The 13,136-nt window shown below is 39.4% G+C and overlaps 1 protein-coding gene across 3 annotated transcripts; it reads right to left on the bottom strand.

Annotated features, from left to right (window-relative positions):
* Positions 1 to 530: 530 nt before the first annotated feature.
* On the bottom strand, positions 531 to 12,079 carry ythdf1 (YTH N(6)-methyladenosine RNA binding protein 1). 3 transcript variants are annotated; one of them, XM_021323091.2, is made up of 6 exons: positions 11,745 to 12,079; positions 11,328 to 11,397; positions 9,506 to 9,600; positions 7,762 to 9,396; positions 3,780 to 3,824; positions 531 to 1,883 (listed from the first exon to the last, which is right to left on the bottom strand). In XM_021323091.2, exons 1-6 carry the CDS (start codon positions 11,772 to 11,774, stop codon positions 1,869 to 1,871), a joined length of 1,890 nt encoding a protein of 629 aa, XP_021178766.2. In that variant the 5' UTR covers positions 11,775 to 12,079; the 3' UTR covers positions 531 to 1,868. The 3 variants fall into 3 exon arrangements, with proteins under 3 accessions (XP_021178766.2, XP_012731057.2, XP_012731058.2); XM_012875603.3 differs by having other exon boundaries at positions 11,370 to 11,397; XM_012875604.3 differs by lacking the exon at positions 9,506 to 9,600 and having other exon boundaries at positions 11,370 to 11,397.
* Between the last annotated feature and the right edge of the window lie 1,057 nt (positions 12,080 to 13,136).

The raw sequence follows: 13,136 nt of genomic DNA, 5'->3' as shown, positions 1-13,136 counted from the left end.
GCCTTGGAAATCGGTTTGTAACCTTAGCTACACTGATACAATTATAGCAACTGTATATACAATATACTTTCTTCCCCATCTGGCCTCTTAAGGATCTTTAAGCCCACTTCATGTCATCTAACAGGTGCTATTCAAGTGATCTCTTGATTCTACAGGTCAAGCGACAAAAAGTAGTTATATAACTCCAATTAAATTATGACTTATCACAGCGTGCCCAGTGGGTTGGGGAGGGGTAATGCCTTTTCACAGTCCTGTATCGCTGCTTGATCTGATGATTTAATGAGCCTTTCCCAGTTTCACTGTACCGGCCGAGTGTACTTAGACTTGCATGGCTTAATCTTTGAGACAACCTTATGCTTCTGGCAGGATCAACCAGACCATAATTATCACATAGTCCCACAAAAATAAATATTTCCTATATAATATATATTTTTTAACAATTACTGGTGTCTTTGATTTGCATTCTCGTGACAACTTTGTAATAATGTGTAAATATATATATTCTTCATTACCCAATAAAACCAACACAAAAAACATATAAGTATATCTTTAATAACGAACATGATCAAATCTAAGAATGTTATAGTGACCTCTGATACAATAGATAGTTAATCCAAGGATGACGTAAAGTTTTTGCATAAATTTTCTATATTCCAACACCATTATACAGTATAACTCTGATTCCCCTGCGTTTTTGCCACTCTTGCATACACGCACAATACAGCAAGCAGTTTTAAAAAAAGAAAAAAAAAAAAAACCCAAAAAAAATTAAAACAAAAAAAGTCACAAACATTTACCACACAGGCTAGTCTCTGGGTTTCCATACACTTGACAATTAATCAGTCAATAATAATGCTACAGCTCAACATTTTGAGGCGATTTCTGTAAGAACTGTTGGTACATTAAAGCTTCTGAGAATGGAGTGAGAAACCTAAAATGTCAAGATTAAAACGGTGTTAAGAGAAATAAATTCTGGCTTAAATTGAAAAGCAGTGTGCTACACTGTAGAAAATTGTATTAATTTATCTGAATTTGTAAATTAGGTTGTAACTTTCTTTGTTTAAATGCACAAAGAGTTAATCTAAAATAAAACATTTTCCCTGAATCTCTATCTGAAAATAAAAAAAAAATAAAATGAAAAAAAAAATCCCCCACTTGCTATGCTGAAAAGAAATTTAAGGCTTCATTGTTCCCCAAACTCCACCCCCCCCCCCCAAAAAAAAAATAAATGCTAAACCTCATCCCAGATCAGATTTAAATCATTCTTTTATAGCCATTTGTAAGATTTATGGTTTAATTTTCCACAGCCTTGCACATAAATGTCTATGCAAACAGAAACCTTCAGTTTTCCACCAAAGTTAAAAGCTTCCTACAATGAAAAATGGGCATTTTTTTCTTCTTCTGATGTTGATGACATAAACACAAGTGGCCACGCACACAGATAGCAGACGTTTGTCATTAAAGTGTTCTCCACTCATTAGATTAACCAACACGAGCACTTAACATCTCTTCCAACACACAAACCACAATGTGAACAGTCACTGAATATCAGCAGCATGTTGTCGGTCAGACGTGCAGATATTTTTGTTTTACTTAGCTGAGTAAACTTCCAAAGATAAAAAAAGTTTACTGATGTTATTAAAATAACTTTACATGGTGAAATTTAGTTTCATCCCTGCACGCGTTACAAAGTCGATGCAACCCAGAGAGCAAAGTGGCTCAAAGGTCTGACACGGGCCAAAGTTGTTAATAAATAGAAAACATTTAGATTTTTCTTTTTCTTGTTACATCTGTGTTGTCATTTTGATTTGATTATGTCCGCCCAAACATGAGTGCTGATCAACCTTTCAGAGGCCAGCTTCTACAGGTCACTTCTGGCGATCCTGGAAAAGATAAAGAGCAAAAGTAAAACAACACGCCTACCTCTTCAACAAAGAACATACAATTTACAACATACAGATAAATATATTTCACACAGCCTATATAAACGAAAAAATGCTGAAAACATGATGAAAAATTATATTTTGGTCTGATGTATCAATTATGAAATAAAGAAAATTTGAAAGCCTGACGTTTTTTTGAAGCAACCACAGAAAAGATTGTCTTTTAAAATATGAAGTTTCCTCACAATCAGGCTTTAAATCGAACTAGCAAAGTTCAAAACAATGGTTCAAACATAAAATAATAAATAATTCAATTCTCTCTCTCAATAAAAAATATATTTTTTTATAGTGTCAGTCCTAAAAATGCCATCGAGGTCTAGCAAATGTACATAAATATTACCACAAAGCAAATTAAATATGGAGAAAATGAACAAAAAAATTATGTTGCCACCTGATTATGGAAAAATATCCTAATCATACTGATTTAAATGTTTTATTTGGACCAAACTGTGTGATCTTACAGCCTATATTTAGCTGTCGCTTCATGCTTGCTCAGTATGAGGGATTGCTGCAAAGCCATGGACAATGCAGACGACTCTCCCTGTGGCTCTACGCTTCTCCAGGAGTGAATGCTGCTTGTCGGGACTTTGATTTCCCTTATATAGGAAACTTTTGACCAATATGTATAATATGACCCCATCTGTATGATCTGATTGAATTTGACTTTGTAAAGTGCCTTGAGATGACATGTTTCATGAATTGCCGCTATATAAATAAAACTGAATTGAAAATATTTGTCTGTAAAACCACAACTTTGGGAACCCCTGGTTTACAGGCTTAAGGGGGTCTGATGTAGAACATGCTCCCTGCAGAAAGAGCAAAGCACCAGGGTAACCAGGACCTTCTTGCCGCAGGGCAACAGTGCTACCACCTGTGCAATCCTCAGGTAAACATTTAACCAGAAATGTTTCTGGTTAAATGTTTGCCGCTAATTTTTCATTCAACTTTCATTAAAAGTTGAATTAATGAACATATTTATAGCTATGTGCATCAACTATCTAAATAATTACCAAGAGCAACACATGGGTACACATAGTGAAGTACATGTGTGCATAATTGTTTAAAGGTACAAAGGTCAGTATGAGGTGGGGGTACAGATTATATACTAATTTCTCTCATTTTAACACTAAAAATATACTATCAAAATCTTGATTCGAAAAAGGTGTTTTGAAATAAAAGTTGTTATTTAACAGTCTTGAATGGTAACTAGTGTTGCAATTAGGAACCACATAAGTTTTAAACTGGATTTATTGACGGCACAGTTCAGCCAAAAATTCATGCATAACCCAAATAGATTTATCTTAAAATAAGATTAATTTTACAAGCATGTTTCCTTATTAACATTTTGAGGTGGCCCAGCCAGAGTCTCAACATGAATCTGATAGAGAATCTGTGGAGGGAGCTGGAGATTAGGGTCATGGTAAGGAGGCCTTCAAACCTCAGAGGCTTGGAGCTCCTCACCAAAGCTAAACTGACAAAATACCAGAGGAAACATGCAAAAAGCTGCATAGTAATAACAAAAAGGGTCTGATTGCTCTAATCCAAATAAATATTTTTTTAGTGACAGAGTTTTTTCCACCCAAGCCAAGCAAGTAAGCTATTTTTTATTTTTGTGTGTGCTATCAAAGGTCAAGGAGCGTAAACAAAGAACTTGTGTTAGGAAAGCATGAGCACTGATTTAGCACTGGACCCCGTAAAGTTAGATAAAAAAAATAAAAAATAAAAAAAATGAACAATGCACACTAATAAGCATTTTATTTTGGTAATGCATCTCATAATTTTCTTTGATAATCCCACACCACCCAGCTAAGAGAAGAAAGATTAAACTGAGTTTACCTGATCAATTCTGGATCGACTCTGTATTGAGACTGGCTCGTAGCTCTGGTTAAAACAAGAACACACAACCTGTGAGAAAATGTGGGCAAAATGCTTCAAATTTAAACAATGTGCTAAAATAAAGAAGAAACATGACTGATACACGTTTTTAATTCTGTTTTAAAATGTATACACTTTCTATTTCATTCATTTATTCACTGGTTCAGCTTTGCCTTTCAGTGTGAGTTTTTCCAAGACCAGACAAGCAACAAAAGGTAGAGCGGCTCTCAAAAGCCTACAAACCCATTAAGCTTCCAACTTTTTGTGATGCAAGGAATGAGAACACGATAATTCATTTCAATATTTTTTTTCAAACTTTAATGTAACATTTATTCTGCACACTTGAACTGAAAAAAAATATGTAATCTGTTAAGAAAATCTAAATCTAAAGCTGCAATAGCCGACGGCATACATGTGCATACTGTGAACTGCTGTTCCAGATTATTTTAGTAATAGAGTATTTCATGGATTATTCTGACAATTAATCGAGCAATCAAGTAAAAAAAAAAAAAAAAAAAAAGGCACATTCTACGGATATTTCATTAACTACCTACGCTTATTTTATGATAAATAGAAATACATGAAAGAAAAAGTAAATAATTCGTTTAAAAAATGTAATTTATTGCTTAAAATTTAATAACCCAGCATACATTAAGTATATGCGTGACCATTTTTAACAAAGCTGCCACCTACAACTAAAAATCAAAGCTCAGACAATGTGTCAAAAAGCTAAGCCTCTGTGGTGAAAAAGTGTCACCTGCAAACTGCATTCTGGTTTTTATCATCAAAAAGATTAGTGTTGTCCAAGTAAAACAGAACCAGTGTAGTGTACTAAAATGCTGAGTTACACTTTTATATTTTTTAGTGTGCAAAAACAGACAAGCTCGGCAGGGCTCGGCTCCCAAAGAAAAGCCGGCTCTTTTGACTTCCGAAGGGCTCTTCGTTTAGGATCTTTTCTCTGCATATTTTTACTGTAACTTTGCATAAATTAATGGTTTGTGTGTTGAAACCCTTGATTTCTGTGTTTTTATGTAAACCTGCTTCGCTCTCAGGACAACACGACGCACTCCCACACTCTCCTCAACGCCGTCTAAGAACGACTGCCCCCCTCTGTTTTCACATAATGGTACGATCCCATATCCTCGCATGTGATTGGCCGACCTCCTGGCCAATCACAGTTCTGCAGTGAGCAGAGTTGGCTGGCCGCTGTGAGAGCTAAACAGCGGATTCACACGGCAGGATTTTTAGCCTGATTTTAGTGCCCATTTTCCCCTCCCGGGAGGCGCGACTATCGGCACAAAACTTAAGATCATTTTAAGAGGTATTTCTGCCGTGTGCTCAGAGCGATCGGTCCGCTCGGTGGAACGTCTTTTCTTTTTGTTATGTTTTTCCTCTGTTAAAATCAGTCCACAAACTTTCGCCATTATTCTTCCTGGTCGTCCATGTTTATTTACTCTGAGCTCACGTTTGATTCGCTAGATTTCCCGTCTGATATCTGAATGATCTTAACCTGGGAAGTCACAGATTAACGATGCGTTCCATTTGTCCTCGGTAGTCGCAATTCTCGACCTCCGAGTCGGAAACACGCGACCATTTTCTAAGTTCCTGCTTGTCCAAGGAACGGCTCCTAAAGCCGGTATTGCAGGTCGGAAAGTCGGTGCAACAGGATGATTGCCTGATTTCGGCATTCATGCTGTTTTTTAGCTGTTCTTTGCTATTTACGTAACATTTAGTCACATGCAACAGTCAGTCAGTGTTCATCAGGCGAAATGTTTCAGCTCGGTTTATTAGTACAAAATACAGGCTGGAACAGCGTTGTTGTCATTGTTGTTGTTTTAACAACAGTAGCCATAGTGGCTAAACCAGCAATGAAGGATCGCCACCTGCTGTTTAACGTTTCATGTTCAGTTAAAAGCTCGACGTGGCTTCAAAAAGACAAAGATTTTGCAACAAAACATGACTTTAAAATGCATTCCGAGGCTCAAGTTGGCTGTGTTTGTGCGTTTAACAAAGGCTTTTGTGTGAGCGTCTGTGTTTTTTCCCCACTGTCCGACAAGAGGGAAACTGGAACGCAAAAAGACGGAGATGACCTAATCTGTGACTCGTTAGATCCGACCTCCGAGGCAAATGGAACGCACCGCAAGTCATCTCCGAGTCTTTGCGTTCCAGTTTCCGGCTTGTCTCAAGAAGTAGGACAAAAAACATGGATATATCAATGAAACCATTGATAAATGAACAAATACAGTTCAATTCAATTCATTCATATAGCGCCAATTCTTGATACATGTCATCTTAAGGCAGTTTCCAAAGTCAAATTCAAATACAGCCGACCTAAGCCTCAGAATGCTATTTAAAGTCAAATTTTATTGCAAAATCTTCCTTTTTTTTTTACTTTAGCCAAATTGGCAATTTTGCAACCCTACTCTTTAGTCCAGACATATGAAAAACACTGTTTTAACATAGAAAATGCTGCAGCTCCTTGGTTTTGGTCTCCAGGCAGCTTTCATTACCAGTTTACCTCTGTATAATAAAAACTACAACATTTATAGCTGTAGATGAATGATCCAACAGCTTCACTTTCAGCTTCAGCAAAGTATTCGACTCAGGGTGTGCAGATTTACGCAACAGTTGTGTTAACATCCTTGCTAGTAGTTTGTTTTGCCATTTTATTGTGCAGAATAAATCTAACCATTAGGGCTGGGCGATATGGATTAAAAAATAAATCTCCGATTTTATCATACCAAATCCGATTAATTGATTTTTTCCCCTCCTTTTTGTTTCATAAAAAGAAATTAAATAAATTATTTTAAAACCTTGCTTTTTATGTCAAGCATTTCGTCAGGGAGTTGACCTGAATTCAAATTGCAACTAAAAACAAGCTGTGAAACATGCTTGTAAAACAAGATGGCAGCCGTGCCATTATAAACAATGAAAATATAACAAAACATTTGCTGCTAGTGGTATTACACATTGAGCTAAGAACAGGCTTCACTGCACTTGTGAACTTCAAACTAAGTAAAAAAAAAAAGTAAATAAGTAAATGAAGTACCTTGTATTATGGTAAAAAAAGTTTCCACTTAACAATATTTTGACAATACATTTGCCTAAACATATATTCAGCATCACATGCTGTTCTCTTCATGGAAACCCAATGAGTGTATTGGCAAAATAAAATCCAGATTTTCCAAAAATGAAATTTTAAAGAATTGTAAATTCAAATTAATCGATTAAATCGATTTATCGCCCAGCTCTACTAACCATATATGTATAAATCGTTTTATAGCTGCATAATTGTCTCTCTTAACGCCACAACAACCTGGCATTTTAAGATCAGAGTTTTGAGGGCAGCAGTAGCTGTAAAATATCAGCGAATAATCATTTTACCGTAAATTCCTGCGAGACAAAATTATTTGTAAACTGTGCTAAAACAAACATTTGACAAAAATCTGTTTTCTACAGAGAGATTTGTGTATGGAATAAACTACCTAAAAACATCAGAAGATTAAATAGTAGACTTTCTTTTAAATGAGCCCTGATATCTTTTTTTAAACTAGGGTCATGTGTAAAATTAACATGTGATGTCTGACTAACATTGTGCGTATTATGTCAATGGTAATATTGTTTTATATTCCGTATTAATGATTTCTTGTATTTCATCACTTGGACCCCAAGAAAATTAGAAACTACTTTAGTGGAAACTATTTTTATTAAACTCGTTTATTAGGGAATCCTAATAAAATAATAAAGTAAAGATGCTCAAGTGAGCCATACATGGAAAAACTATACATTTTGTCAGGTAGATGAAATTAATTTAAATACTCTTAAACTTGAAGTACTATAATAATGGGCAAAACTTAATAAATGATCAACACTCTCAATCAGACGTGTTCCAAACATAAATGTTTTAAATTCTAACGGCTTTTGGTCCTAAATAGATAATTACCTTCTTCACCACGTCCTCCTCCTCCTGCTTCTTCTCGTAGTGGGAAAAGTCATCAAAGATGGAGGTGGTGTGTTTGTACTGGGCGATGATCTTCAGCACCTGCTTGGCCTTTTCCAGAGGAACCTCCTGAGTGTCCCGTGAGTTGGTGACCGGCTTGTTGTCGTTGTTCTCCAGGCGGATATGGCGCAGCTGGCTGTTCGGCACGTCCTTAACAAACAGCCAGTTCACGTCGAACTTGCCCTTCCACTTGTCCTGGGCCCAGACTCCGGCGCTGGTGCCGTAGTCCACGGGGGAGCGCATCTCGGCCACGCCGCAGAAGTGGCCGCTGCCGTTGACGCTGAACAACAAGTAGACGGGGCCTTTGGAGTTCATGGCCCTGTAGGCCGCGTCCAGCCGCTTGTTGCCGTGCTCCGTGCTGCACCAGATGGAGTACTTGATGGAGCGGTGGATGTCGTCCTCGGAGTAGCTCTTGATGATGAACACGCGGCCGTTTTTCAAGTTCCAGTCAAAGTCCTTGGGGTTGTAGCTGTGGGCCGCTCGCAGCTTCTCCAGAACGGGGTGGGACTCCGCTCCCGGGTCGGCGGGGACGAATCCGGCGACTCCCCCGTTCCCCATGCCGCCGCCGCAGTTGGAGGAGCCGCTGCTGTCCAGGCTTCCCCCGCTGTAGCACAGGTTGCGGTTGCGCGGCGCCACCCACCTGGTCTGAGGCGTGGGAGCAGAGTTGTGGTTCTGGTACGACTGTGGAGGTCCTGGAGGAGGGCCTGGCATGGTCATCTGCTGTACGAGGGACTGGACAGACTGCAGGGACTGCTGTAGGGGAGGTATGAGGCTGGCAGTATGGGAGTGAAGGTGGGATGGGTGATGGTGATGCTGGTGGTGGTGGTGGTGGGGCAACGGCGGAGCCATCTTGGCAGCAGTCCCTTTATTATCCCATGTGTCGATGTCCATGCTGTGTTTGATGGGAGGCGGGGGCAGCATTCCTCCGGCTAGAGGAACCCCAGGCTTGTTCTTTGCCTTCTGCTGCTGCTTGGCGGGTTTGCTGGCGATAGCCGCCCATGATGTGGGCTTTTGCGGGGGCATGCCGATGGGCGTGCCGCCGTTGCCGGTGGCCACGGCTGCAGCGACGCCGCCGCCTATCACGGAGCCCGCACCCTTCACACCTGAGCCGCTTCCCGTCACATCACCACCTATTTTTAGGCCCAGCATGCCCTGCTCCAGGCTGTTAATGCCTGGAGCTTTGCTCAGGGTGTCACTATGAAAACCTGTCTGGCCATCGGGGACTAACGTGCCCCCCAGAGAGCTCGGAGGGTAGCTGTAGCTGCCCCCATAAGCCGAGCTCTGGGTCTGCTGGCCCTGAGAGCCACTGGTGCCCCAGGCTGAGAACGCCGGGTTATCTGGGAAAAAATTAAACCTGTGAGGGTAAATGCTGCTGCTTAGACCCCCAGGCTGCCCAAACACTGTGTCAGGCATGAAGTGGTGGTCTCCATTACTGAGAGGGGCGTAGGGGGCCAGGTAGGGAATCGGTGGGTCCCCCCCTGTAGACCAAGGAGCCTCATTGATTGGGTAAGGAAATCCAATAGAGGGGGCATAGTAGCTGGACAGATATGGGTCTGTCATGGATTGATAGCTGTTATTCTAGAAGAAGAAAAAAAACAGATCCAAGATGAATTGTCAGGCAAAAATGAGAAAAGCGGCTTTTATTGTCATGGGTAAATTTTTTAAAATATCCCTCTGTAATTCATACCTGACTGGACTGGCTAGTGAGATACGGCTCAAAGTCATTATCATGCACAGAGTCCTTCTGGTGGAGGGAGCCATTCTGCACTGAAACTGGAAAGGCTGCAATAAAATCGAACTAATGTCAAAACTGCACACCACCATTTACATAAACTTCCAACCAGGCAAATGAAGCCATATTTATGATGACACCTTATGTGGCTGATCACGGTACATGATGGGAATACAACGCTGGCTTCACCTGCTGCATTAAAGAGCGACACCAGGAAGTTTGCACTTAGAATATACAAATGAGGATTGAACAACCATCCACTGTAGCTGCAACGCTGAAAAAATGTCTGAAGACATGACAAATTTTACTTGGTATAAAGGATTAAACCAAAAGCTTTTGAAATAGATGAAACCACCTTTGTTTGCTTCACTGCCGTACAAATTCAGAAGTTTACATACACTTAGAAAGCTATGCCTCAAATATTTTAGAGAGAGCAGATGACGAGATGTCAGGCCTCTGTTAGCTTGACGAAGATCAAATCACAACCTTCTGTATAAGGGAGGCACAACTGTGGACGCATTAAAGGCAACACCTTAAACACACTCTGTCCTATAAAAAAATGATATCAGAAAATATCAGCAATAGTTATATTCCTCCAAAACTCTGGTTTATAGGGACTATAGTGATCTGTTAAATTATTTGCAATCCCAACATGGGCCCTTATTCCAAAAACAACATAAAAAGTCAGTTTTAAAAACAAGCACAAAGAGCTTAGCTTTCATAGGCATGTCCCGTGGTCCGATGAAAGTAAAATTAAACGTTTTTGGCCATAAAAAAAATCACCATCTTTGCATGTGGTGGAAAAACAAGGGGGAAGCTGGAAATCACCGTTCTGAACTTTGAAGTGCAGTGCAGGCAGCATCACGTTGTGTGGCTGTTTTTCTGCAGGAGGGACTGGTGCACTTCGCTATACAGGTGAGAAATATTGAATCAACATCTCAAGACACCAGCAAGGAAATTAAAGCCTGGGCACACATGGATCTTCTCAGTGGGCAATATTATTAAACATACATCTAAAATCGGCCATACATAAAAAAAGCGGCCATCCATCACAAAGCCAAAGGTGTGTGTCCACACACACATACACACCTACAAACCAGACTCGGTTACCTTCAGGAGGAAGGGGCCGAAATTCAAGAAAAGTGCGAGAAGTTTGTGGGGGGATAAATAAAATGTTTGATCCAGTTAAAAAAGGCCCCGCTAAAATAAAATAAATGTATGCAAACTTCTGAATTTTTTAGAAAATTTAAAGAACTCCTAATCTATTAGCTGGCTCATTATGCTGACATTTAGAAAATAGAAACACTTTTGGTCACCCTTACTGACCAAAAAAACCCAAAAACAAATTATAAAACACAGCGTATGTAAATATGTGGTTTCACCTGTACAAACGTTTGGATTTGACTTGTTTTGAACGGCTGAAATTAGCTAAAATGGGGGTCATCTGACAGTCAGTGAGCTTTCCATTGCTATACGTTTTTTTTTTTTTACTCTTTTACAAACTTCATCTGTCTACTACAGGTAAGGAAACTTTCCAAAACTTGATTTAAAAATACAAAGGAGTGTAATTATGCATTTGCACAGTGCGCCAACGTGCTTTGTTCTTCTTCGCAGGTTCCTGCTGTAAATTGTTTAGGTTTCCTTTTTATAATACACAAATTTTCTGTATAATCAGCAAATTATTTACTCTAAATTCCCTGCACAGCCCTGGTGAAGAGGCGGGTGTGTATTGTTGTGTGTGTGTGTGTGCGTGTGTTTGTGTGTGTGTAATATTTACATAAAGGAACCGCTGGTCCTGCAGTGAACATTAATCTCTCACCTTTGCTTGCATCTTGTCCTTTCGATGTCTTCGCGGAGATTTTAAAGGGAGAGAGCACAGACATTGTGTTCAGGTCATGTTTACACGTTTTTTTTAGTTGTTGTTTTTACAAGCTGGAGATTAATTTAAGCGTTGCGAGTTGAAATCTGAGAGGAACATGGAAGCTAACGGCGGAGAGCGATCAGATGGCCACTGGAAGCCGGGGTCCAGGCCTTGGTGGGCTCCCAGCAGACAGCTTTAGCGGCTAACCTCTCCTCTCTCTGGGCTAACTAGCTTCCTAGCTGAGCTTCCTCAGGGGGAGCTACAAGTCAGTTACCATCCCAGAGCATAACACAGAGGGGGGTAAAAGGGTAAGATTGTGTTTTTGCTGCTCACCTGAGGGTCGATGCTAGCGGCAGACATCATTCATCCACCAGGTGTTGTGTTAGACTGGAGCCCCGACAGGGAAGAGCGGTGTGAGAGCTACGGAGAGGCTTTTTTTCCACCTCTGCTTTGCTAGCAGCTGTTAGCCGGATTGTTGACTCGGCTTGCCTGTGCTTGTCGTGGCCCTGCTGGCAGGTCGCGCCGCCCTGTCCACATTAATCCAGCCGGGCTTCAGTCCGCTCCGAGCCCCTCAAAGCTAAACTAGACGAGCCCCGGCGGCCTCGCAGCTCATTCGGCCCCCTAAACAGCAGCTTCTTCCCGTGCCTGAGGAGCGGAAGTGACGTTGCCGAGTCACGTGACTGCGCATCGAGCGAAATCACAGAAAACCCGCACCAAGACGAAAACAGTTTTTTTATATATATTTAAAAAATAAAATAAAATAAAATAAAATAAAATAAAATAATATATATATATATATATATATATATATATATATATATATATATATATATATATATATATATATATATATATATATATATATATATATATATATATATATATAAAATATTCTTACTTAAATATATTCAATGCTACATTTAAAATACATTTATTTAGTTAAAACCTACAGGTAGTTCCTGTAAAAAAAGAAAAAGAGAACCTTCACCAGCCTACTACAGGTAGAACACAACAAAATAGTTGTAAAGATGTTTCGTTTTATCTAACTAATGTGCATCAACAGTGACTGAAGGTGGTCCTGTTAAATGAAACCTTGAAAAAATGTTTTTACTTTTACTTTTTTTGTATTAACTACACACGTTAAAATATTATTTTTTTTCTGTAAAGAATCTACTCAATGCACAATGTCACAGCTCAGGTTCCTCCAGCATGAGCATTATAGGTTTTTGAGGTATAGAGATTTCTGATTCCTGTGATGAAAAATGGCACCACTTTATTGATATTCTGCTGATTCACTTATTTATTTTATTTTATTTTTTTTTTGTTCCACTGCATTTGGTATAATAAATAAGGGTATATGGGATTAAAAGCAATATAATGTACATTTTAAAAAGAAATACGTAAAGTGCTAAAAAAAAGACTAATAATGAAAAACCTTTGCAGTCCTGACGGGTTCTTGTTTTCAGAAAGTTAGCAGTAGCACCAAACCATAAAAGCTAAGAGCATAACACTTTAAGCTATGTTTAATCATTTAATTTAAATAAGCCTTGTATTGTTATCTTCTAGGAACACTTAGTGAACAGGTCTCTGATGAACCTGGGGGGTCCAGATGGTTCATGCCCAAAATGCAGTTCTGAGATGTATTTAACAGTAAAATCATTCAAAACACCATCGCAAACAACAGGCCTGCTCTAGTGTATTGTTTCTTATTTTGAAAAATAAATC

The sequence above is a fragment of the Fundulus heteroclitus genome, chromosome 1 (genome assembly GCF_011125445.2).
Source record: "Fundulus heteroclitus isolate FHET01 chromosome 1, MU-UCD_Fhet_4.1, whole genome shotgun sequence".
NCBI lineage: Eukaryota > Metazoa > Chordata > Actinopteri > Cyprinodontiformes > Fundulidae > Fundulus > Fundulus heteroclitus.
Note: the sequence above shows the minus strand (reverse complement) of the source record. Positions and strands in the feature narration are given on the sequence as shown.

Bases quoted from the DNA above. Each gene is read 5' to 3' on its own strand.
- ythdf1 (XM_021323091.2), bottom strand. From the start codon at position 11,774: ATGATGTCTGCCGCTAGCATCGACCCTCAG. The intron at 9,601-11,327 runs GTAAATATTACA...ATTTTATTGCAG, and splicing joins AGGACCAGCGGTTCCTTTAT to CCTTTCCAGTTTCAGTGCAG. The intron at 9,397-9,505 runs GTATGAATTACA...TTCTTCTTCTAG, and splicing joins TCACTAGCCAGTCCAGTCAG to AATAACAGCTATCAATCCAT.